General features: G+C 57.3%; 8 protein-coding genes across 13 annotated transcripts; all 8 read right to left on the reverse strand.

Moving 5' to 3' along the window:
* Positions 1-1,081: 1,081 nt before the first annotated feature.
* Positions 1,082-3,040, reverse strand: ABB37_05393 (hypothetical protein; the record flags this gene model as incomplete). The annotated part of the gene is made up of 1 exon (XM_015803384.1): positions 1,082-3,040. The coding sequence occupies exon 1, from the start codon at positions 2,729-2,731 to the stop codon at positions 1,082-1,084; it is 1,650 nt and encodes a 549-aa protein (XP_015658026.1). The 5' UTR covers positions 2,732-3,040.
* Positions 3,041-3,635: 595 nt separating this feature from the next.
* Positions 3,636-7,173, reverse strand: ABB37_05394 (hypothetical protein; the record flags this gene model as incomplete). Its single annotated transcript, XM_015803385.1, has 1 exon — positions 3,636-7,173. Exon 1 carries the CDS (start codon positions 6,774-6,776, stop codon positions 3,636-3,638), a length of 3,141 nt encoding a protein of 1,046 aa, XP_015658027.1. The 5' UTR covers positions 6,777-7,173.
* A 595-nt stretch (positions 7,174-7,768) lies between these two features.
* ABB37_05395 (hypothetical protein) lies at positions 7,769-9,508 on the reverse strand (the record flags this gene model as incomplete). 2 transcript variants are annotated; one of them, XM_015803387.1, is made up of 1 exon in its annotated part: positions 7,769-9,508. In XM_015803387.1, exon 1 carries the CDS (start codon positions 9,062-9,064, stop codon positions 7,769-7,771), a length of 1,296 nt encoding a protein of 431 aa, XP_015658029.1. In that variant the 5' UTR covers positions 9,065-9,508. The 2 variants fall into 2 exon arrangements, with proteins under 2 accessions (XP_015658029.1, XP_015658028.1); XM_015803386.1 differs by having other exon boundaries at positions 7,769-9,483.
* A 390-nt stretch (positions 9,509-9,898) lies between these two features.
* ABB37_05396 (hypothetical protein) lies at positions 9,899-12,003 on the reverse strand (the record flags this gene model as incomplete). Its single annotated transcript, XM_015803388.1, has 1 exon — positions 9,899-12,003. The coding sequence occupies exon 1, from the start codon at positions 11,867-11,869 to the stop codon at positions 9,899-9,901; it is 1,971 nt and encodes a 656-aa protein (XP_015658030.1). The 5' UTR covers positions 11,870-12,003.
* An 815-nt stretch (positions 12,004-12,818) lies between these two features.
* ABB37_05397 (hypothetical protein) lies at positions 12,819-13,879 on the reverse strand (the record flags this gene model as incomplete). 3 transcript variants are annotated; one of them, XM_015803391.1, is made up of 1 exon in its annotated part: positions 12,819-13,879. In XM_015803391.1, exon 1 carries the CDS (start codon positions 13,641-13,643, stop codon positions 12,819-12,821), a length of 825 nt encoding a protein of 274 aa, XP_015658033.1. In that variant the 5' UTR covers positions 13,644-13,879. The 3 variants fall into 3 exon arrangements, with proteins under 3 accessions (XP_015658033.1, XP_015658032.1, XP_015658031.1); XM_015803390.1 differs by having other exon boundaries at positions 12,819-13,838; XM_015803389.1 differs by having other exon boundaries at positions 12,819-13,764.
* A 958-nt stretch (positions 13,880-14,837) lies between these two features.
* Positions 14,838-15,353, reverse strand: ABB37_05398 (Dna-directed RNA polymerase ii 8.2 Kd polypeptide putativedNA-directed RNA polymerase ii; the record flags this gene model as incomplete). Its single annotated transcript, XM_015803392.1, has 1 exon — positions 14,838-15,353. Exon 1 carries the CDS (start codon positions 15,090-15,092, stop codon positions 14,838-14,840), a length of 255 nt encoding a protein of 84 aa, XP_015658034.1. The 5' UTR covers positions 15,093-15,353.
* Positions 15,354-16,488: 1,135 nt separating this feature from the next.
* ABB37_05399 (putative serine/threonine protein phosphatase) lies at positions 16,489-17,846 on the reverse strand (the record flags this gene model as incomplete). Of its 3 annotated transcripts, none has more annotated exons than XM_015803395.1 (1): positions 16,489-17,846. In XM_015803395.1, exon 1 carries the CDS (start codon positions 17,440-17,442, stop codon positions 16,489-16,491), a length of 954 nt encoding a protein of 317 aa, XP_015658037.1. In that variant the 5' UTR covers positions 17,443-17,846. The 3 variants fall into 3 exon arrangements, with proteins under 3 accessions (XP_015658037.1, XP_015658036.1, XP_015658035.1); XM_015803394.1 differs by having other exon boundaries at positions 16,489-17,843; XM_015803393.1 differs by having other exon boundaries at positions 16,489-17,499.
* A 383-nt stretch (positions 17,847-18,229) lies between these two features.
* ABB37_05400 (Dcl2, dicer-like protein) lies at positions 18,230-22,911 on the reverse strand (the record flags this gene model as incomplete). The annotated part of the gene is made up of 1 exon (XM_015803396.1): positions 18,230-22,911. The coding sequence occupies exon 1, from the start codon at positions 22,592-22,594 to the stop codon at positions 18,230-18,232; it is 4,365 nt and encodes a 1,454-aa protein (XP_015658038.1). The 5' UTR covers positions 22,595-22,911.
* Positions 22,912-23,027: the final 116 nt, after the last annotated feature.

Raw genomic sequence — 23,027 nt, forward strand, 5'->3', positions numbered from 1 at the left:
AGCTGGGGCGGTCTACGTGACTTTTAGTGCGTCTCTTGTCACGCATACAATCGCAACAAAACAATAGAGACGAAGCCGCGGCATTCGCGACAAGAGTAGCAGTAGCGCCCCCTCTGCGGGATGTTGAATTTCATCACGTTCCACAGCTCAAAAGCTGCGCCCCCTCATATGTTTCGTTGTTTGCGTCCTGCCTTTGAAATGAAATCCATTGATCAAAAGGCAGATGCCCGCTCTCGCACGCACAGCCCCGAAGGCACGATGCGCAGCTCAGTTCAAAAGCAGGAGCATCACATACTATTTTTTTTGTTGTTGTTCGTTTGTGTTGTCGCGACGATGTCGTGGGTTGACAAAGGCGGCTTCCGGCAAGGCTGTGAAGCCATCGATTATTGTACGTAGCGAGCTACACAGACGCTGCTCCGTGCGCAGGTGATCGCTGCCACAACTCCACGCTTGCAACAGGTTGCTGTTATCGGTACACGACGTGAGAAAAACAGATGAGAACCACCAAAAAGAGGAGAAAGACACAAACAGTCAAAAGCAAGCAGACAACAAACAAACATTAAACATCATATACAGTGAAGCATCAACAATGAAAAGAAAAAGAGAGATAGAGAACAACGCACACGGAATAAGAAAAGAAAAAAACGTACTAACTGCGGCACCCCCTCCAGTGAGTCTCCGCAAACAAAACACACAAAACAAAACAATAGAAGGAAGAAGCTCGCCAAAACAACAAAGGTGAGTCGAACGTCCAAAAGCGGGGGGAGACGACGGAATTCGGCGTCGCTGGTTTCAAAAAGAAAGTAAAAATATATAGAGAGAGCGAGAGGGTAAGGTACAGAAAAAAGAGAGCCGAAAGCAGAACGATCGCACGCGGGACGGTGGAACGCGGGACACACTAGCCGGTTTCGAAGCAGAGGATGCGCGCCCGCAAACTTTTACGGGCATCGATCATTTTAAAGAAAACATGAAAAAGAAAAGGCACGAGATAGGGAAGCAACAACAAGAGCCCAAAAGACCTCTTTTGCGTTCTTCGAACATTCGTTTAGAAAACCTGCGCGCAGTTCGCCTCTCTGCATCGCTACGGTACAGACTGCTCGGCGGACGGGCTCACGCTCACCCACGCCTCGTCGTCGTCTTCCTCCTCGCTACCGACAGATATAACGCCGTTCCCCTTCCGCGCTTCCGCTGGCGAATGATGAGCATCGGCCTCGTCGGCGGTACCTTCCTCTCGTGAAGCCGCTGCGGCAGTGGAGGCTGCCGGAGAGGCACCCCCACCGCTAAGCCGCGACGTCTCCGCAGATTTGGCCTTCGCAGCCGCAGCAGGCGCACCGGGCGCCGGTGTGGGGTCGACATGTCGCAGCGGTGTCACGGTTGCCGTGACGCCCTTCGCTGGGGTACTCGTTGTCGAAGCAGGCAGTTCCGCAGGTAGTTCAACGTTGTGAGCCACCAGCGCAGCCGTCAGCTGCTGCACACGGCGACGCTCGTGGCGCAGTGTCTCCTGCAGCTCCTGCACGAGCGACTCAAGATCCGCAATTTTCTGCTTCGTCCCACGGAAGTGCTGGAGTTCGCTCGGGTCCACGTTGGCGCTCTCGTCCTCCGAGTCCACCCGGTTGAAGTTCACACCGGCACCTCTGCACTGCGACGTCTCCGCCGCCACGACGTTGTTGAGCGCGTTGTCGATGTTCGTCACGAAGCCGCTCGCGGCTGTCATCATGCGCTTCGCAAAGAGCGGCACCGCATCAAAGTCGTCGCTGCTGCTCCGGCGGCTGGCGTCGTTGGCGTTGGTGTACGGGCTGGGGGACTGCGGGGAGGTCGGCGTGGCGGAATGGACAGAGTTGTCGGTCGTCACCGCACGCTGCGCGGAGGCCGCCACGGGCGAGGCATCCGCCGAGTCTAGCGCCGCCCGATCACGACGACGCTGCGCCTCCGAGACCCGCAACTGTGTGAGGCGAAAGAAGTACCGATCAAAGAAGTCGTCCTCGCTAATGACGTGGCCCGTCGCAGTCGCTGCCCTCGAGGGAGAGGGGGACAACGGCGCTATCGGCGGTTTAACACCCCCTCCCACGGCCGTCCTGCTCTTGCCTTCCTCGCCCGCCTTCCCACCCGCCGCCCCATCGTCGTCGTCGTTCAATTTCGTGGAGGACGGTGGGTCGGTCAGTCGCCGTCGCGTGTCTGGCGTGGCTGGGGAGGCCGGAATGCTCGAACGCGGACTCACGGCATCCCCGACAAGCGCGATGTACCGCTGCAACACGACGTCGTTGTAGTCCAACAGCCGCTGCCGTGTCTCGTCGTTCGGCTCATCGGGCCACTCTGACGAACGGCGGTTGGGTGTCATGACTGCCGGCCTTGGCGGCGGAGACTTCATCCCTACCTTGCCTGGAGGAGAGCCGCCTTCGCTCTTCGACAGGTCGTCGGACGCCTCCGCAGCCTGGCGACGCTGCGCGTTTACGCTGCTGAGGGGGTTGGCCGTCCTCCACACCGCAAAGGCGTCCTTTTCTTCTGGTTGGATCGGCAGGCTGTAGGTGGCCTCCGCCTCCTGCAGGCGCTGCAGCAGCTCGATAGGCAGCGGCATGCTCTGCGTCGTTTTTAGCACTTCATCGCCAGCGTAGACGTCGCCGCGGCCGACCACGTCGGCGGCCATGTGACCCAAGTAATCCACAAAGCCCGCCGACTCGGACTGGAACACCTTGGCGAAGTCCGTGAAGTCCTGCGAAAACATGGACCACATTGTGCGTGAAGAAGTGGCACGACTTACTGTTTGTCTGTGCTTTGACTTTTTAAGCTGATCAGCTTCGAGTGGAAACGCGTACGCGTACTTCTTGAATACCCGCCTCTGCTCCTTCTCCTTCGCGTTGTTCGAGAAGAGAACTCTGCGCAAACACAGGAGAAAAGGAATTTTACCTTTGCTTGTATAGACAATGGTGGAAGTGTGGGTGTGTATATCGTCGTGCAAAAGCAATTCTTGCGGCGAGGCAGAGATGTGTATAAACCTATTATTTTTTTTTAGAAATACGAAAGAAGATGCTGTAGGATTTGCTTTGAAAAAAGGGGGGTAGAAAAGCGCGGGGAGAAAGCGTCCATATCACCACGAAAGGAAAGGAAGGAGTGGGAAAGAAGAAAAGAATAAAAAAAGAGACGACGGCGGCGTCTTCACACAGCCCACGAAAGCGCCTATTTAATGGGGTGCATACACTGGATGAAGGTGGGTAACAGCAGCAGCAGTGAAAATCAAAAAGATGGTCAGAGGACCTCACCACGACAACACTGTTCTCTTTTCATTTTGATGTAGTTGAATTTTTAAAGAACCACCATTAGAAAAGAAAACAAAGAGGTCGACATCTCACATGTGTTTAAACAATCGAAGTCACTACTGTCCAGAGGCGCAGCAAACCAAGAGTAGTCCACCACTGCAGCACAGAAAGCTGTTCGTTTGCCTTTTCCCCCGTTTACCCACACGACACCAAGGAGAACCACTGGCGCACCGCTGCCTTATTTGCCTCCACGGCCGCCAACCCCGCAAATGCCCTCACTGCCGCACAGTTATACACACACGCAAAAACCTGTCGCTTTCACGCTCCCACCCTCCCTCTTGATCTTTCTTCTCCCTTTCCTGGCGTTGCGGATGCCGCTGCTCACGCCGAGAATTGGTAGGTGTTGTCTTTCCCCCGCACCATGAAGCCGCGCTCAATCATCTTCTCCATCGTCTTTTTCAGCATCGGGACAGACACCGCGAAGGGCAGACGCGCATTCACGTCGGCAACGAGGTCAGCGTGGGACACACTACGCCGCGCCTTGAGGCAGCTGACGACGGCGACCTCCACTAGATGACCGTCGTTGTCCACCGTGCGGGCACCACGGCCGCTGCCGTCCATCCCGGCCGGCGCCGTCGTGCGGGCGCGGGTCTGCAGTGGAATGCGCACCTTCGTCGTGTTCGAGGAGAAGTCAAGGTTCAGTCGCACCACATCGGTTGGAGACAGTTGCCCTTGAACTGTTGTCGTCGTCGAAGAAGAAGAAGCCGGAGCCCTCACCGCGCCCTCCCTTTCTGACTCCTCTTTCGCATTCGCTGCCCTCGCGGGCGATGATGCCGTCGTTTTGCCGCTGCACAGAACAAGACGGAATCGCGGGTGACACAGCCCCTGCAGGGACCACAGCACCTCGGTGCTCGTGCAGTCTAACCCGGCCTCGTCACACAGCGCTTTCACCGTCACGGCGGTGACCCCCGCGTCGAGCATCGCGTCCAGCCGCATCAGCACCATGCACTGCGCGTACGTCCCGGTCAGACTGAACACCGGGCTCTGAGGCGTCAGCTGCGTCCGCAGTGTGGCGTGGGCGAGTGGGTGCTGCCAGGTGAGGTGACGGTTCGGGAAGAGGCCGGTGTAGAACTTCTCTACGGATTTCGTAACACGCTGCAGGGGAGGTGGGACGTACAGCTGTGGGGGCTGGGGGGCGTACTTGGGCCAGAAACTCTGCGCGAGAATCAGCAGGTGCGTCTCCACCGCTGCACCGCCAGCTGCAGCGGTCATCGCTACCTTCTCCGTCGCCGTACGAACCGCAGCCCTGTCCTCTCTCCTTCCTTCCTCCTCCTCATCGGCAAGCACCGCAGACGACGGCGTCTGCTCCTGGCACCACGTCTTGTACTGCGCCGTCAGCTGCGAGGACGACTCGAGATCCGTCATCATGCCCTCAAATTTGGAGGTAAAGGACAGGCCGCAGATGTCGCGCAGGTAAAAGATGAAGGCGTTCTCTGCCGCCACGTCCACCTTGCGGTGCGGGTGCAGGCAGCGCCGAGCAAAGTCGCGCCAGTAGGCCGCCTCAAAGAGGTCCTTCTTTGGGTGGTAGGAATAAATGTACGCGATGCGGCGCAGCACGGGTGTGGCTTCTTTTGCCTCGGCGGGCAGCGGGGCCGCGTGGCGCAAGGCCGCAGCACCCAAAGCGGCATCTTTCTCCTCGATGGCGCCTGCTCCTGCACCCGCTTCCTCATCCCGGCGCTCATCAGCGGCGGCGGCAGCGGCGGCCGCACTGGTCTGTGCCGGTGTTGTGGTGGCGGTGCTTGACGGAGCAGTCGCCTCAGCACGCGGGCGGCGCAGAGGCGACCGGTCTTCCTCTTCTACCTCTTCCGCCTCCCCACCAGTGGCGGCGGTGGAAGCCGCATGTGGCCCGCTGTTCTCCTCGTCGTGCAGGTGGTGATGTTGCAGCGGCGACGGGGAGAGCGAAGCGCGCGCCACCTCGTGCGTCTTCGGTCCCGCCGCGGCGGCGGACAGACTCACGGGCACGTGTCCCACCTCCACCTCCTTCATAATCGCATCTTGATAGGCCGCCAGCTGCTCCGAGAAGGCGTTCGGGTAGGCTTCCAGGATGGTTTGCAGGGCCTCATGCAGCGCCACCTTGAACTCCTTCTCACATTCGTGGAAGCACTTCTCCACGGTGCGGCCGCCCTGCTCCAATAACCCAATTAAATGACGCACCGCCAAGAAGGGCCGTTCACGTGCGGCGACCTGTGCACCAGCTGGTGTTATCTTCGCCGAACTCGGCACCAACTCCTCCATAATCCCCTGCCCGCACTCCAGAAGGTACTCGCGGAACAGCGTGACGACCGCCGGGGCGCTGCGCACGTGTGCGCTGGACGAAAGAAGTCGCCACGCCAATCGCAGTGCGTGGAACTGCTCCTGCTCCATCAACAGCGCAAAGTCGCGCTTTAGCACCTCGGCACCGACGCTGCCGATCAGCGTCGCCTGGATGGCGTCCTCCACCAAGGGTATGGTGCCCGAGTGGAGAAACTGTTGATACACCGTGTCCGCGTGCTTCAACGCCGTCTCACTCAGCTCGAAATACTTCTTTGCGCTCAACTCCTCGGCCCACCACTTGTGCGCCACACTCTCGAAGTGGCTTCGCACCAGGCGCACCACCACCGGCTCCACAAGCGCGTTGTACTGCTGCGACTCGCGTGTCAGCTGCGTAAAGAGAAACAAAAGACGGCGACGGAGGGGAGTGGTCAGGTGCTCTAACGACGGCGGGCAGGCGAGCATCTCTAGCTCCGAGACGCCCATCCTCGCGTCTGCGGCAGTGGCGGAGGACTTCAGTTGGGCGACCTCGCTCGTCGTGGAGACCGCCAAGGCAGTGGCTGTTGTCGTCGTCGTCGTCGTCGCGGTGGCGGTTGAAGTTGTCGTGTCGAGTGTCGCCGTATCGGCCTCCAACTCCGCCTTCAACACTGCGCAGTAACCTTTTAAGGCGACCTCGAACAGCTCCGGCACGTTGCGAAACACATCGCTCGCCTCTTGGCTGCCCGCCGTGGTGAGGGAGCGGGGGATCTCACGGCTTGCTTGCAGGGAGCACCACTGGTTTGCGTAGACCCACACCGCGGCGAGCTCAGCGATGCCGTGCTGCAGCCGTTCGAAGTACGTGACGAAGATGGCGAGGGTCCGCACCGCATCCAGTGCTGACGCTGCGTCCTCTTTCACCTCTCCCTGTTGTGCCTCCTCGTCCTCATCGGCGCTACCCGTTGAAGTGATCGCTTTATGTGGCGACGGTGTCGACGTGGGAGAAGCGGCCGCCACCGCGGAGAAGGACTGATTACGACGCAGCTCCGCGATTCTCTCGACACAGCGCTCCGCGTAGGCGCGTACGGCCTCCTGCAGCATCGCAAGCAGTTCCTTGCACCGGTCGTCATCGACGATGCCGCGCACGCTGCGCATCACCTTCTCGGGGGAGTAGGATGCAAATTTGACCTGCGGCTTGCGGTAGTTGCTAGCGAGGTCGAGAACACTGTGGAGCATTGACGCGGCAGCTGTCCAGCTCTCCGTGCGGGAGGCCTCCAGCGCGCGTTGGGTGGATGTTGCGGCGGCGGTGGAGGAGGACGAACCGCCTGACGACGACGATGGCGACTGCAATTGCTCGGGCAACAGTGTCACCTGGAAAGGGGTGAGGGGGGGTTGGGGAAGGACAGCATCGCCAGCGCACGTATGCACTCACTGTTTTCTGTGTACGTACGCTACGTGGGTCGGTGGGTGCTGCTGCCTTTTCCAGAAGTTCGTGGCGCAGTGATAATAATTAGGAAAAGATGAAAGGAGAAGAATATCAATTCGGCTGCAACGCTTCGCATAAAACGGCGTGCACGTTAAAGATGGCGCTTTCCGCGGCGTTGCGGTTGCTGCAGTTGATTCCACACGTTTCTAACGACAACAGTAAAAACATAAGAACAATTGAAATTATCGTCACGGGACAAGACAGAGCATTCAAAGGAGATACGGATGCGAAGAGGAAGAGGAAGAGGAAGACGCAATCGAATCTGGGATGCGCGGGTGCTGCAGCGAGTGATGGACACGTCTAAAAGCAACGCCATCACAGAGAAGGTACAGTTTTAAGTCGGTTAACACAAACTGTGTGTCATACATATACCTTCCATTTTACGCTTGACGCTGTCTTTCAACGGTTTCCTCTACCATCGAATTAACGCTCTTGATACATTGTTTCATTTAGTTCCCCCCTCCCTCCACATATGTGTAGTTGGGTCGTAAAATAATAAGAAGAGGCGAGAACAGGCGCGTGCTGCGTTCACCCACCGGAGAGCATCACACGGGACAGGCGAGTGGTAAGCATTGGAACCGCAGAGATAAATGTGTATTCTTGCTACAGGTTTGCCCATCGATGTTGACGGTGTGCGCTTTACGCCCCTCCCGTTTGAAACTTTGCAGAGTCAAAGGAGTCCAGTAACCGCACAAACCACGACGGAAGTCAAACCAAATATAAATCCCTGCTTTCCGACACATCACTGCGCTGACATCATTGCCTTCAAGATGGCTTCATAGTTTCTCGCTACCTCGCTCATCTGCTTTGATTTCGCCACGGCGCACAACGCATGCAGGTCCTCCTCCGACGTAAAGATCTGCGTTAGCAAGTACACCAACACGTGGAAGTCAGCGACAGACTCAGCAAACGACACACCCTTGCGCCTCGGATCGTTCAGGTAGTTGCGCAGATTCTGCAGAGCCGGCGGCGGCATCCCAGGGCGGGAAAGCCGCATGAACGCCCCACGCACGACCGGCGACTCAAACTGCTGCACGGCGATGTAGCTCGTGAACCAGCGCGTGTCGACCTCTGTGCTGGGCGCCTTCGTGACGAAGCGCTGATGCCCATTCGGGTCCGTGTCCGTCTGCGCCACCTCCAGCGGCATCGTCGAGTACACGTTGCGGGACTGCTCCACCGTCTGCAGTGCCGCCTCTCCGGCCGGGGCCTCCTGCAGCACGCCCAGGCGGTACAGCTGCACACACTGCGGCGAGGTCTGCCACGCCTGACAAGAGACGACAAAGGCGGGCTCGTTCGCATTGCTGGCGCTGCCGCTCGCCAGCCCTGTCGAGGGCGGCGACTCCCCAGGGGCGCTCGTCATCTTCTCCGTCTCCGCCGTCGAGGGCGTCGCGCTCGGTCCCACCGTCAGTAGCACGCACTCGTCGCCGAAGCGAGACTGCTCCTTGGCGCACAGCAGCAGTTCTCTAAAGTCCAGCAGCACCTCGTCCGTGTCTCGGACGCTGTGGGTGCACGCGACACCGACCCGACGCAAACCCAGCTCCTTCGCCATGTGATCCACCTTATCGACGTAGGGGTCGGGGATGGCCTCAAAGGTGTACGCGTTGCCGTGCTGCTCCGGCTCGTAGACGGCGTGCACCTCGACTGTTTGCGCGGCGCTGTCGTAGGTGCCGTACAAGATGCCGTAGCGCTGCAGGTGCCACTCCATCTGTGCCGAGAAGCTTTGGAAAATGTTGATGGACTGCGCGTCCACCTTCACCAGCTGCGTGCGGCTCGGCACCCACTTGACGCGCGTCTGGTCAATGGCCGCCATGAGCGTAGCGGAGGAGATGATATTCGTGTTCACAACGCTGCCGCCAACCAGTCTCTTTTTATCGAGGTCGTGATAGTGGCCCGAGACGGGGCACACCGCCGCACTGTACGTTGGTTCGTGGCAGGCGGCGCATCTCTTGATTCCCGGCAGATGCCCCGACTTTTTGGCAGACTCGAAGCGGCGCCGCTGCTCCTCGCGGAGTTGCCGAAGAGAATCGCTGGACGACATCTCTTCCTCTATATAAATAAATATATATTTACTGGAGTTTTCGCTTTAAACGAGGAAGAACAAAAACGTAGCTCTTTCGTACAGCTGAGTCGAAGCTTGCGAGGCGGTGCACGGATGCCTTTCCTCGCCAAAAAGAAAACGCCAGAAACGACCGGGCTGACGTGCGTAAACGTGCACACCCAGCGAGGAAGAGGTGCGCTCTTTGCCTGGGGTCGGGTTGGCAAGCCGGAACACTGGTTGCTCGTACGATAGTGTGTATAAGTAGAGAGAAAGAGATCTGCGTGTGAGGGTCACTCAAAGGGGGAAGATAAAGGGGAAAAATAGAGAAGACGGTGGTGTGGCACGACAAGACTGTATTCGTTTGCTTGTTAGTTTGCTGTTGTTGTTGTTATTGTTTTTTGAGAAGCGGTTGAATGCGCTAAATAATCGTTTCAGGGCATCCGCTTGCAGCATTAGGAAACCAATGCACGAGTAAGACAGGAAGGAAGGAGGAGGGGGCAAAGGAGAGAAAGGAACGACGTAGGAGTCCACAAGGTCGGCCGACGAAGAAATGAACGAGACGGCGAGGCGACGGTGGAGCACAAACAGCTCTCGTTGAAATGTCGCGAGTTCTGCACTATTCTCGCTTACGCATTCGCTCTCTTTGTCTTTTTCTTTAGCACTTTCTGCAGCAGCTCCGATACACAAACGTAATGAGAAAGAAGGAAGACGAAGCGCCTTTTCCGGGTAAGTGTGCTTTCCTTTTTATTATTAGTTGCACCAGCCGTTAAACGATCACGCCCCTGTGCAATGGAAACAGTGCCCTCCTTTTCCCGTCCACAAGTCGTGCACCTGCTAAAACTCGATGTAGTGCTCGTCGTTGTCGCGGAACAGCTTGCGCCGTCCCAGCAGCGACAGCGTGAGCTTCAGCCCTTCGCGCATAATTCGACGATGCGGGTCCGTCAAAGCACCACCGCGGCCACCAGCAGCCGATGGCGACGCAGTGCCACCTGTTTGATCCGGCCGGGCCCGCCTCGAGGGCGGCGCGCCAACACGGCGATCACCGCCGTCCTCGTCCTCGTCGTCGCCCCGCACATCGACGTGAATTAAAAAGTCATCGTCGTCGTCGTCGAGATCATCGAGCGCGTCCACCGCCGCGTCATTGCCCCCACCTCCGCCACCGGCACCGGCACTCACACCAAACACCTCCTCCTCAATCCCGCGACGCCGCTTCAGGATCGTCGCCATGCTCTGCGGAACGAGGACGCGGGAGTGCTGGGCAGCGTGCTCGGCGATCTCCGCAATGCTGCGGAAGCCAAAGGTGGCCGCGATGCCGCGCCCTGCGCCACGCACAGCAAACCCGTCGGCTTCATCGGCTTTCGTGGAGCCGTCCGTCTCGCGAAACAGCGCCGCGGAGGATGTCGGCGACGATGCGTCTGCTGCTGTTGCAGCGTCGCGGCTTTCATCTCCGCGCCCCTGTAACTGCCAGCATGCCTCCATAAAGGTCATGGATGGCGCCACCACCTGATCCTGCCAGTACTTGGCCAGCATCGGCAGCCACGCGTCGACGATGTCGTTCTTCGTCAGCAGTTGACGGCTCAGGTCCTTCATGGTGTAAGTGACCTGTGCGTCCTCGGTGCACGCAATGATCACCTCATCTGTCAGCGACGGCAGAAAGAAGTACACGTAGTCCTCCGGGGCGAGAACGTAGCGTGCGAGGTAGAGTGCCAGCGCACGGATGACGCGCCGTGGGTGGCGGGCAAAGTGCCGGCACACGTCGTCCATCGTCAGACTCAGGCGCCAGCAGAGGCCCATCGCGATGAGAAACGGGCTCGCCTCCTCGTCATCGTCGAAGACGCCGGCGTAGTGAACTTTCTGTTCACAGTAGCGCAGCACCGCCGCCACATCCTGTTCATGACGCTCAAACGCGGTGAGAAGACGGCCGTTGCCCTGCTGCGTATCTTGCGTTCTTCCGCAGGCTCGCACCTCCTCGACGAGGTCGTTTGTGAGTTTGGCCGCCAGCACGCCCCACAACTCCGCGTCGAAGTTGAAATGAGTTTTCAACAACTCGCGCTTCTGCAGGATTTGGCGCGGCACAATCGCAGCGGCACGGCCACCGAAGACGAAGTAGTTCAGCAGACGGCAGCTGCTTGGGAGGGCTAGATAGGTGTTGCGCAGACAGAGCATGTGCAGCTGCGCCGCCGCACGCGAGTCGGTGATGTACAGCAACAGGTAGATCAGTGTATTGGACGAGGACGCCGAGGAAGAAACCGGCGAGACGTCGGAACCCGGAGAAGGTGCGGCCGAAGAAGTGGAGGTGGTGGCTGCACGGACGGACTGCGCGATCGACGACACCTCCTCGGCACTCATCGCGTTCGTCGGCTTCACCTCCACGAAGGCAACGGTGCTGGGCGCGCGCGACACGCTGCCGGTGCTGTGTCCAGCATCCGCGTAGTCCGCTGGAAGCTGAATGCGGTTGAAGTGAGCCATTCGACGCGACACCATCGCCATGGCCGCCCGAACATCCTTCGCCACACATGCTTTCAACGCCAACTGTGCGTGAATTTGTCGACGCACATCGGCAGTACAGCAACTGTATATTTCAGTTTGAATGCGCAGCAGCAGGGACGGCTGAACCGTCCATGCTGGAGCTGGTGAGGCCCCACTACTAGGGCTTGGCTTACTGTGGCTATCATTGGACTCCACCGATGCGCTGTCTGCAGGTGCTGTGGCCACGGTGCTCTCTACACGCTGCAGTACATCCTTCACGCTGTGGCTTGGTACCTCGAGAATGAACTCCGGACCGCAAAATACATGCGGATCCATACTAGTATTCGTATCTGAAACAGTGTGTTCCTTTTTTCTTTTACGTTTCTCTACGTGGTGACGACGACGGCCATTGTAAGGTTGTGAAAGCCGTCTGCAACAAGCGCTGGCAAACGAATAGATGCTGATATTGCTTGTCAAAGTAGGAGCGAACAAACGAATAGTGACGAGGAGTAGTCGCAAACTGTCATTCAAACGACAGCTGCGCAGCCTGTGCAGTTCTGTTGACAAGCAGCAGCGATTTTCCTTTGCAAGATTCATCAAAGTGCCGTTTCTTTCCCCCGCTTTACACCCCCGCCTCCACCAACAACACTTGCGGAAGTCGTTGGGATCAAAAGACACGGAATGAAGAAAGTGTTGGCGTTGTTGATAATACACGTGCATAAAACAAAGTACTTTGCCGTCATGGCTGCGATCTTCAATAGCGTGCACGAGGCACGAAAGCGCGCATTCAGGTGACCAACGCGCAAGGGCCCCGGAAAGAGATGTTGGCAATATATGTATAACGCCACACTGCAACAAGACGCAATAGAAGAACAACAAAAGGGCGAGACATATACATAGGTCGCCGTCACTTTGGGTCGATGCGCATACGTAGTCCTTTCAGCATCGCCTATGAATATATATATATATATATATATATATAGGAAGACCAACAAAGGTGTAGGGAAAAAGCAGACAACAGACAACCATTCACCGCCACGTGTCTCTACTCGCAGATCTCGATTGAAGCACAGTGAAAATGAAGCAGTGAAGAAGACTGTCAATGCCGAGATTGCCGACCTCGCAAGTGTGAAGATACTCTCGCAACTTCAAATTCTTCGCGCGCCACAGCTGCACCGAAGGTTGGATGCAACAGCAAATGAAGAAGCGAGAAACCTTGCGTGTTTTCCGCTTCTTTGATTCATCACTTTCGGTGGCCCCCATCACTCCGCCTTCCCTTGCCTTCCTAGATGAAGTCCCCACCCTCAACAGCGGGGTAGGTAACTAAGATGCACCGGCGCAGCGACGCCTGAATGGCATCACCCCGAAGCCGGCCTTCATCCTTCGCGGTGTGGTACTTCCCGGGCTCAAGCAACAATTCCAGCCAACGTTGATAGGTAAAGGGGTACCACTGCAGCTGCTGCGCCTGAGAGCGAATGTACGCATTCTCCTCAGTGAACTGCGCCGCGGTGCCGGCAGCAGGGGTGGGTCGCGGTGCAGCTGAACTCGCATTCATCGCCGGCAGCGCTCCGTCGGTGATCGACAAATTGTTGCTCCCGATACCGGGCGTAGGTTTCCCAACGTCCGAAAAGCTGGCTTCCTTCTCATGCGTGTTGATCGGCGGCAAGGAAGTCGGACCGGCGCCACCCGCCGCTCGTTGCGTCGCCGCAGCAGCAGCGGCAGCAGCGGCTCTATTCTTGCACGTTATTTGGTACTGCTCCGCTGCCGCTTGAAGCAGCTTCTCCGTTGCGGAGAGAAGCAGCGGCAGGCCCGTCAGCCATCGTTCCTTCGTCATCGCAGCAAAATCGGTCCTGGCTGCGTTGCTGCTGGTGTTGGCCTCATTCATGTTCTTACTGGACTGGAAGAGCGTCAGCTGGGACTCTAAAAAGGCACGCTCCTCGTTCGTGTAGCCGATATCGTCGACAGCGGCTTTGGTGTTGAGGTGTCGGTTGCTGGTGCTGTTACCGGTTGTGCTCGTGCTCGCCCCTGCTGGATTGATCTTTCGCATTTTCCCCATCGCAGAGCCGTCATCCTTGCCGGCGGCAGCGGCGTTGTTCTTTCGTGGGCCCATGTTTGCCTAAATTCGGTGCCACCTGCGTCGACCGAATATTTACAAGACCACGTATGTATGTGTGTATGTGTGGCTGTCTGTCTGTGGGTAACCCAATAGGCGGCAACAGGTGAGGAGACGCTGAAGTGCGGCTCGAAATCGGAATACGTGATAAGTATGGTCACCGAAATTGTTCGAGAAGACACGTTTGAGATCTACAAATCATGGAGAAGAAAATATGTGAAAGTGACGGTTTCTGCCGTGGTGTAAGAAAAGAGGAGAGGAGAAGAAGGGAGGAAACAAGAAGCGGTGCGTGCGCTGCAGGGTACGAAGGCACATCAAGCCGAAATATGGACCCCCAGGAAGGCAAGCGAAGGAACGCACCGGCTGCGTTCCCACTCCCCATCACCTCCTCCCACACATATACACGAAGATGCGATGTTGATCGGATTATCACGGACTTCCCGGCAGCACCGCATTTTGTCTGTTTCTTCTGTTGTTGCTGCCTTCTGCTGTGGCTCGAGCAAAACTCTTCGTACGAACTCTACAAAGAAGAAGGCGCACCTCCGAGCCGAGACAGCTATTACGGTTTGGTAGGCAATGTCAGAGCACCGTAAGTTGACACAATTTGATGAGGCTACTTTCATTGTTTTACGTCATTTCAAAGGAACTTATGAAACGGAGAAAACCGGCCGTGTCCGCTTCGACGCAGCAGTGCGATGAACAGCAAAAAGAAAACTGTCGAGCAAAAAAAAAAAACCAACATTTGTTGACATCTCTGAAGATAGAGAAGTAAGGGTAAATATGCGATAGGGCACTTTGTACCGCCACACACCTTTCCCCCAGGCTTCCTTTGGACCCTCTCTGGACAACAAGCACACCCATTGGTGCTCACAGCCACAATAAAGGCTTTGCTCCCCTCGCAGAGAAGACCGTTGTTGCGGTTGCTCATCTTCTTCCGCTTTGCATATTAAAGATATATATTTATGGAGGTTAATCGAGAATAGTGTTTAACGAAACCCCCACGTGTAAGCCGGAGAGAGGTTTCAAGAAAAAAAGATAAGAAAGGTAACACCGTGTGCGCTGTTTCATAACGCTCCGCTCGAACGAAGTAAGTCACGCGTCGTTGCCGCCTTCCTCTGTTAATATGCCTCGCACCCCCAGACGCGCTTCGTTGTCCGCGGTGTAGCTGTGTTGCTGCTGCTGCTGCTCTTTTCAGCGACGGAGCGGCGTAGAAGTCTGCAGAGATCCCATCATCTGCATTGTGCCTGTCACAGGCACGCTGTAAGGAACGAGGTCATCGATGAGGTCAATGTGAGAGAGAATCATGCGACGGCAGCAATAGCGCTCCAGGTGCAGCGCCTCGAGCGCCTCGGCTTCGGTGTAGTCCTGATCTAACAACATCTGATATTGCTCGTACAGGTTTCCTACGACTTTCCCGCACGAGTAGCAGCGAACTGGAATGATCATATTTTTCCTCTCTTCTTCTTTTTTTTTTGGAAGGGAAGGAACTACAAAATACAAAACGAAACGAAACGGATTGATTAGCGCACAGGGACACTAGGCTGAAAGAAGAGAGACGACGTACGACTGTACGGCAAATGTGCCCTTTTAACTTCGTGATTGAGCTCGTATTAGCTGCACGGCAATGAGTGTGTGTGTGTGTAAGGATCAAACGTAGTCAGGGCACGCAAATCTTTTCATTGCTGTACCGTAACATAGCAAGAGAGCTAGAAGAGAGAGGGAAAGAAAGAGATGCTTTTTTTTTAAGGGAAATAAGAACTGCATGAAGTGGAAAAGGAAATATAGCGCACAGCCGCACCTTCTGTTTTCTTTTTTCCCTGCTTCAATTTGGCGAGTCGGTGTGTCAGTAAGTGGAGAAAAACTGATGAAGAAACGCAGTACGAACGCAATTTGCTGCTTCTTTTCTTTGTTTGGGGAACCCCAAGAAAACTGCGGAGCACGCGTCCCCTCACAAGCTGTCAAGGGGAAATAACCCACGAAGAAAGCCAGCGGACAAAACTGCATCGATCGCTTGCCAACAGAGAAACTTTCCACTCTTCTCCACACTCGAACGCACCTTCTCGTCAGTGAAGTGATTGCGGAATTCTTCTCCAAGATTAGAATGACACGCCTTTTCTTTTTTGCTTTGTTGTTGCTGTTGTTGTTGTTTTTTGAAGGTGGGAGTGGTGTGTTCTTCCTCTCCAATCCAACCTTCTTGAATTACTCCAGCGCGCAATATGATTTAGAATAGGGGGTCACCGACAGGCAGTGCTTTGTCGCGCCCGTTTGCTTCTTTTCCTGAAAACAATAAAAATTTCTATCTCTGATTTGAATCGAATAAGAAAGGGAAAAGAAGAAGAAGCGGCAACCAACAAGAAAATAAAGATCCGTCACGGCCTGGACACGTATAATCGAAACAGAAACAAAACAACACAAGTTGCCACGCGCACACACACACAACACATATCACGCCATTTCTTTTTGTTTCAGTGCGTGCAAAGAGAACATCAATAATCAATGCTTCTGCATCGTAGCCGACAGCGATAAAAAGGTCAATCGCACCTCCTTTGGGAACGTTTTCGTTGCTGTTGATGTCGCTCCAATGTTGTCCTGGCAACATCGCTGCTTCGCTCTTCAACACAGATAGTAGAACCGCGCTGATGTGAGACACAAGCTCGCTCTTCGGGAGCGCACGGAGTCGTGGGCGTGTGTCCATTTCTATCGCCCATCGCGACACAACGGGAAAAACGAACAGAAGAGAAAATAGCGATACCGACGCAAATTTTATTGCGTCTGATAACGAATGTCCCGTTTCTCCTCTTCGTATTCCTCTCCATCGTCGTCGATTTTATTCTTCTTCTCTTTAGAGGAAGTAGTCGGGTGTCTTCTTCGACACCTGCGCCTCACCGCGGCGCGGGGCGGGGTCGAACTGGAAGAAGCACTTGTTCATGTGCTCATCTAACTCCAGCAGACCAGCCAGGTTGCCGCAGCGGTAGCAGTAGTTCGGAGCGCTGAAAATTGTCACCAGCTGGTCTTGGTGGGTCCAACTGTAGCCGTCCATCACGAGCTGATGTGCGCGAGCGATCGTCTTGATCTTGTTGTTGTGGCAAAAACCCTCGGTGACGCCTTGGCCAAAGGTGAAGCCCGCACCTCGCGGACTCACGCCCCAGCCATCGCGATCATCCGGGTCAGACCACAGCAAGTCGCACATTGGACCCTCGTGTGGCACCTCCTGCACGCGATCTAGGTTGCGAATGTGATTGAACGTGTCGACGGTAGGGGAAAGACCACCATGCAAACAGAAGATGTCGTTTTCCACCAGCGCCGTCAGCGGAAGGTAATCGAAGAGGTCCGTGAAGATGGTCCACACGTTGGCGCTGCCGTACTTTCGGATGCACTCATCGTAGAAGCCGTACACCTGCGTAATCTGACGTGACTCGTGGTTGCCGCGCAGAAGGTGCACACGCTGCGGATAGCGCAGCTTGTACAGCAGCAGCAGCGTCACCGTCTCTACGCTATAGTAGCCGCGATCTACGTAGTCACCCATGAACAGGTAGTTCGTGTCCGGCGGGAGTCCGCCAATCTTGAAGAGCTCCAATAAATCGTGGAACTGGCCGTGCACATCGCCGCAAACCGTCACAGGCGCGCGGACGGCGTGTACGTTGTTCTCCTTCTCCAGTACCTCCTTTGCCTTTTCGCACAGACGAGCCACCTGCTGCTCGCTGAGGGGCTTACACTGGATAACATAGTTGATCATCTCGTCAAGGTCGAAGGCACTACTCGACCCGACCGCGGAGCCACCACCTATAGTCGTCATGGCTGTTACGTAGTATAGGGAGACGAGAAAAGAAAAAGAGAGAAAGAGCGGCACCTCTACTGAGTGTAGCACAGGAAAAATACAAGAAGTTTTGTTGCGCGGTTAGTGATAGGTGAGGGTGCTTGGGTGTGTGAGGCCTTACGTCAATGTCATATATAGCTGCGTACAATCGCGGCACGGAAGATACACGTTTTCTCGTGTACGATCCGTTGTATGCGAGAGTAAAACAAGTTTTATTAAAAGCTCACCGGCGTGTCACGCACGTTCAATCTAGCAACACTTTGTGTTTTCTCGGCCAACACATCAACATTAATATGCGTCTTCCGTGAAACGCCCAGAAAAAAACAGGTACAGAAAAACCAAAGTAGTATGTGCGTTTATCTGCGTGATGCGTTAGGTGCTGCTTCGAATACGTTGTCGATGATGATGGCGGAAGAAAGGGAAAAAGAAAGAAGAAGCTTTTCATCTCTCGACGTGGACGCATCATGCGCGTTGCCGTGCCTCAACGTTCTTCGGCTGCTTTTCCCTTTTCCCCCAGTGGTGTCACGCGCACGTGCGTTGGAACTGGGCTGGAATCCATCGCAGTATGTGGGCATGGCATCCTCTCCCGCACTTGGTGCAAAAACACAGTTTTTCTTTCTAACTCCGAAAACAACATTTTCGTTCTGGCAAAATGACGCAAGCACTCCTCCTCTCTTCGCGGTCGTGTTTGCGGAAGGAACGTGAATCCGGTCGGCGGTGACATATATATATAAGTCACGTGAAACGTGTATTCGTCTTCACCGTCTCACCCGTCTTTGCTGGATCCACTCAGCAACTGCAGCAGCGCGGATGCGACGTAGATGAGCACGTCAGCGTCCGGCGCTGGCACGTCCTGGTCCGTGCCCACGGCCCCACCCAACGTCGCCGCGTCCACTGCGTCCTTGTCGTCGCCGCGCTCTGCACCGAAGGCACGTCGCCGGCGCAGGGGCAGCACCCACAGTGCCATGGACAGCGCACCGAAGAGACTCTCCACACAGTCCGCCAGGCGCTTGTCGTTGCAGATGCCTCGGCGCGACATCCAGTAATCGCGCAGCATCGTCGGCAGCGCCCGCATCACGAGCTCGCTGTTCGTGCTGGACTCGGTGATGTTGCCGCCGCGCCAGATGGCGAAGTTGGACGAGGCGTGGCGGTAGGAGAGGGTCGTGACGGCCACGCAGTAGTCGAGCAGCCCATCGCCGTAGAATTCCCGCTGCTCCATCGCCACCTCATCGGTGAGGACGCGCAGCAACTCACGACGGAGGTCGCTGATGATGGCAGCCACCGCCGTGGCAGACGGAGGAGCAGACCAGAAAAACGTGTCGCGCATCGCACCACTGCTGCTGCTTCGTCTCTCGCACGATGGAGTTTGAGCAGACGCGCTTCGTTTGGCGTAGTACACCTCAACAGCCTCTCGCAGCGGGGGGACGAGGACGTAGTCCACGATGGCCTCTGCCGGCCACGCCGCCCCCAGCAGCAGTTCATCGCACGCAAACGGCGAGACGCGGCAGCCACAGTGGGCGTGGCGCAGCGGCGAGTGCAACGAAATCTCCTCCATAATCCCACCTGGCGCTCGGCAGGCGCCAATGGCGCTCGTATGCGCATCAGACGGACAAGCGGTGGCGTCGCCCGCTCCGTGCAACGTGTTCTCGTCCACTCCCTCCACATGAGCGCCACTGCCGACAAAGCGCAGCAGCCGCAAGGCAGAGAACGCGGAGTCGCCTACGCCGTCTTGAGCTAGAGCAGTAAAGCCCATCTCGCCCCCCGCCGTCGACCTCCCACGAGTGCAAGGGCTGTTGGGGGAGCGGTGCAGCACGCAGGCGTGCTGCAGATACATGCCGACCACCCTCTCGTCGTGATTGTCACGCATGTCGGCGAGTAGCACTTCCGGACGTTGAGCAATCGCCCAGCGCACCTCGTCCCTCGTGGCGTCGGTGCAGCTGAGGTGACCACCGTTGTCAGACGCCCTCGGCGGCGCGGCGGAAGCACCACTCACGTCGTCTTTCGCCTCGTTCTCCGTCGCAGCTTCCTCCAGTACCCAGACGCCGTACGTATCGAAATTGTGCTGCGGTGCGTACACCCGCTCCTCGACGATAAAGAAGTTTGTCGGCGAGTCCATCGCACCGAAGAGGCGACGCAGCGCAGCCATTCCTTTTCTGCGGCCCACGGTGCCCAGTCTTCGCTTGGTCAACGAGATCGCCGACTGCGACGGTGGCGGTTGCAGGTCGAGGTTGGGTGGCAGCAGGAGGGAGAAGGTCGGCATCGCACACCCTTTCTGCACCGCGCTGACCCACCGGCTTAGCCCATCCCAGAGCGCGTGCTCACGCATCTGCCACTCAGGCACTGCGGCAGGAACGGCCGTCGCCGGGGAGGTCTCCGCACCGGCGGCGATCAAAGACCTTAAAATGTCACCACCGCGTGTGCCCGAGCGCGGTCCGCCAGAAGAGAGAGGAAGGCCGCTTCTTACAGATGGGTACGGCGGCTTCAAGACGCTGAGGCCGGTTTCATTCCACCCCTCCCACGCCTCCTTCAAGCCGGCCTTGTACGCCGCGTCCAGCCGCAGTACGAGCGCCTCCGCCTGCGCAGCGGGAAAGTACTCCCACGGAAAGCGAGGGATCGCGTCGAATGTCTCCTCTGTGGGCGTGACAACGGGAGTCGCGGCGACGTCCGTCGTCTCCGCACCACCGCCCGCATTCGCAGCCCCTCCGCTGTCGCTGCCGTGCCGCTGCTCAGCGTCGTCGTCGTCATCTTCTGCTCCGCCCTCCACCTGGGGGGAGGCAGTGCTACGCACGGAAGCAGCGATGGAAGAAAGGAACGAAGAAGGCGGTGGAAGAGATCTGCTGCTTGCCTCCGGTCGGAGAGACAGCGGCACGGATGGCTTGACCAAAACGTTCATCTCGTCCTCCACCATCAACCGCCGGGGCCAGAGTGTCAGCGCACCTTTCTTCTTCGACGACGGGTGCTGTGTGTTACACGCAGCACCTTCTCCGCGGACGTTCGAGGGGGAGGGTGACAAGGTGAAGCCGTACCACTGCCACAGGTCCCAGAAGGACGCAATGCGGAGGTCAACGAGCAACTTGGTGGGCGGCCGCAGCACCCTCACCCACGGACCGCCGCCGCCGGTGATCGCGACGTCGTAGACCGCGTTGGGGTCCACAACGCACGCGGCGGCAGGAAAAAAGCTGTCGCGCCGCAGAGGTGAGGACGACGGCGGTGCGGCACCAACGTTCCGCATCGAAGTCGGTTGTAGCAGGCCGTAGGTCAGCCCATGCGGCAACACGAGAAGCGACCGAGTCGAGCCTGGCGCCGCAACCGCCGACAACCGCGAAGATGCCCTATCGCCTTCACGTGCCTCGTTGACGACACCGCAGCTGTCGCTGTTGTTTGCACCGCGTCGGTGCGGCGAGCAATTCGCGTGCACCATCCGCAGCGGCACCTCCAGACCACACACGGTTTCGTCCTGTCTCGTAAAGTACCTCGCAGAGACCTGAACCAGGGCGAGTCTGGAGGCGGCAAAGGTCATGGCCGCCACCGCCGTGGCGATGGCAAAGCTCGAAGAGGGGTGCAGCATCGCCTCGAACTCGTCCTGCGTCACGAACGTCTCCGTGCTTGTGACACCAAACGCGGCGCTGCCTTTGCCATCCGGCGGCTTGCTCGCCTTCTTGGTCCGGCGCATGAGGGGTGCGAGAGATGCAGCCGGTGACGACGGGTCCTGCAGGGAGACCGGCCGCAGCGGTGCACAGAGGTCGGCGAAGACGTCGCGAGGGAGGAGCAGCTGATACGGCCCTTCAGGGGTGAAGACACGGCCTCCCACGTCGACCATCTCCTTTCGTAGAACCTTGGCGTCGTTGCAGTACTCAAACCACCCCGATGCACGCGGCTGCTGCGGCGCACCGGAGGGTGCTGCTTCGGAGGCAGTTCCGTCCACAAGCGACCGCAGTGGCACTCGGCTGTGCTCCTGCATGACGGCTGCGGCCACACTTTTGTCGTCGTGCCCCCACGCAGCGCGCAGGTGCGTTACCGAGGACAGAGGGAACTCCACGCCGCCACCGTTGCTGCCGGTGCGGCAGACTTGATCTTGCAAAAACTGCAGCTCCCCTGAAAAACGCAGCAGCAGGAGAAGAGACAGGTAGTGGACTACCATCTGATCAGCCGGCACCGTGAGCCACCACGCCCAGAGCGTCTTCAGTGCGCTGTCCGAGCTGAGGTCCGCGTACACGCCGTCCAGAACCTGCCGCACCGGCATCCACCCTCGCGACGCCAGAAACGCCTCCTCGGGAGTGGCGTTGGCGTACCCCGCACGGCGGGCCGTGGAGGCGAGCCGCAGGAAGCGGACTGTCTTTTCGTAGAGCACCGCAACGCCACGGGCAGGCACCTTGGCGAGGTCGAGGGACGGGGTGGTGCGGCGGACGGTCTGCTTTGCTGCGCTACAGAAGCCCGAGCTCGCCTCCACGGCGGAAAGAGGAGCGGCGGGTGTGACTATTTCCTTCGCGGCAGCAGCGACAGCGGCGACAGCAGCGGCAGCAGCAACAGAGGCGCGTGTGTTCATTAGCGGTTCTGCGAGGCTGCTCAGCTGCGCAGGTGGCACTGTATTCCCATTGGGGCTTTTGCTTACGGGAACTCCCTTGTTAACCTTACGGAGCTCTTCAAGACAGCGTTCGAAGAACGGTTCCAGCTCATGCCAGCAGCGTTGAAACCCGTCTGCCTCCAGCACTTGGAGCCCCAGCGCGGCCTTCCACTGACCCTCCGCTTTGATCAGCTGCTGACTTGTGTAGGAGGCGCACGGTGTCCGTAGCGGGCGGTTGCGTCGGAGGTACTCCTGCGCCAGCCGCGTATGCCCCCACAAGTACGCCATCGCGTCGGAGCACCTGCCCGGCGTGTTGAAGTCCGCCTGCATGGCGAGAAACAACGTGGCCGCTAACTTAATCACGTAGCGACCACGACGCCGATTCGCCACGTTGTTGTGACTCGTCACATCGAAGTCGATCTGAGTAGGGAAGCGATAGATGTGGGTGTCGGGGTTCGCTTCGAGAATGGCAGGGGTGGGCACTCGCAAGAGCCTTTTGGAGGTGGGGATGGCGGTGCTCGCTACCTTGTCCGCGACACCCTTCCACTCGTCTTCTTCACAGCGCATTGCGGATGGTGCAAAAGCAATACTTCAGATTAGATACGGTGAAAAACGATAGTGTTCCTCAGTACTTGATTTTTTCTCTTTTTAATAAAGGAAACAAAGAAGAAAAGAACACAAACGCTTGTATGGTGTTGGGTGCGTCGCTGAGTCAGTGGAACGTATTTACCTCCGTTGGAAAGGCATCCGTTGAGTGAAAGGAGCGTAGCACAGTGTCAGTGAGGAGAAGAGAAGCGACGAGCTATCATCGAACAGCTTTTTCTTTTCTCTTTTTGCGTTGGTACCGATGTGTGAGCAGGATGGCGAAGACAGCACGAACCCCCTGCAGGCACCGTAAGAGCACGAGTGGACAAAGATGAAAAGTGAAGAAGAAAACAACAAGAAGGTAATGCGCATCACCGAGATGAGCGGAGATGTGCAACGAGGCACGCAAATGCAG

The sequence above is a fragment of the Leptomonas pyrrhocoris genome, assembly GCF_001293395.1.
Source record: "Leptomonas pyrrhocoris isolate H10 chromosome Unknown, whole genome shotgun sequence".
Lineage (NCBI taxonomy): Eukaryota > Euglenozoa > Kinetoplastea > Trypanosomatida > Trypanosomatidae > Leptomonas > Leptomonas pyrrhocoris.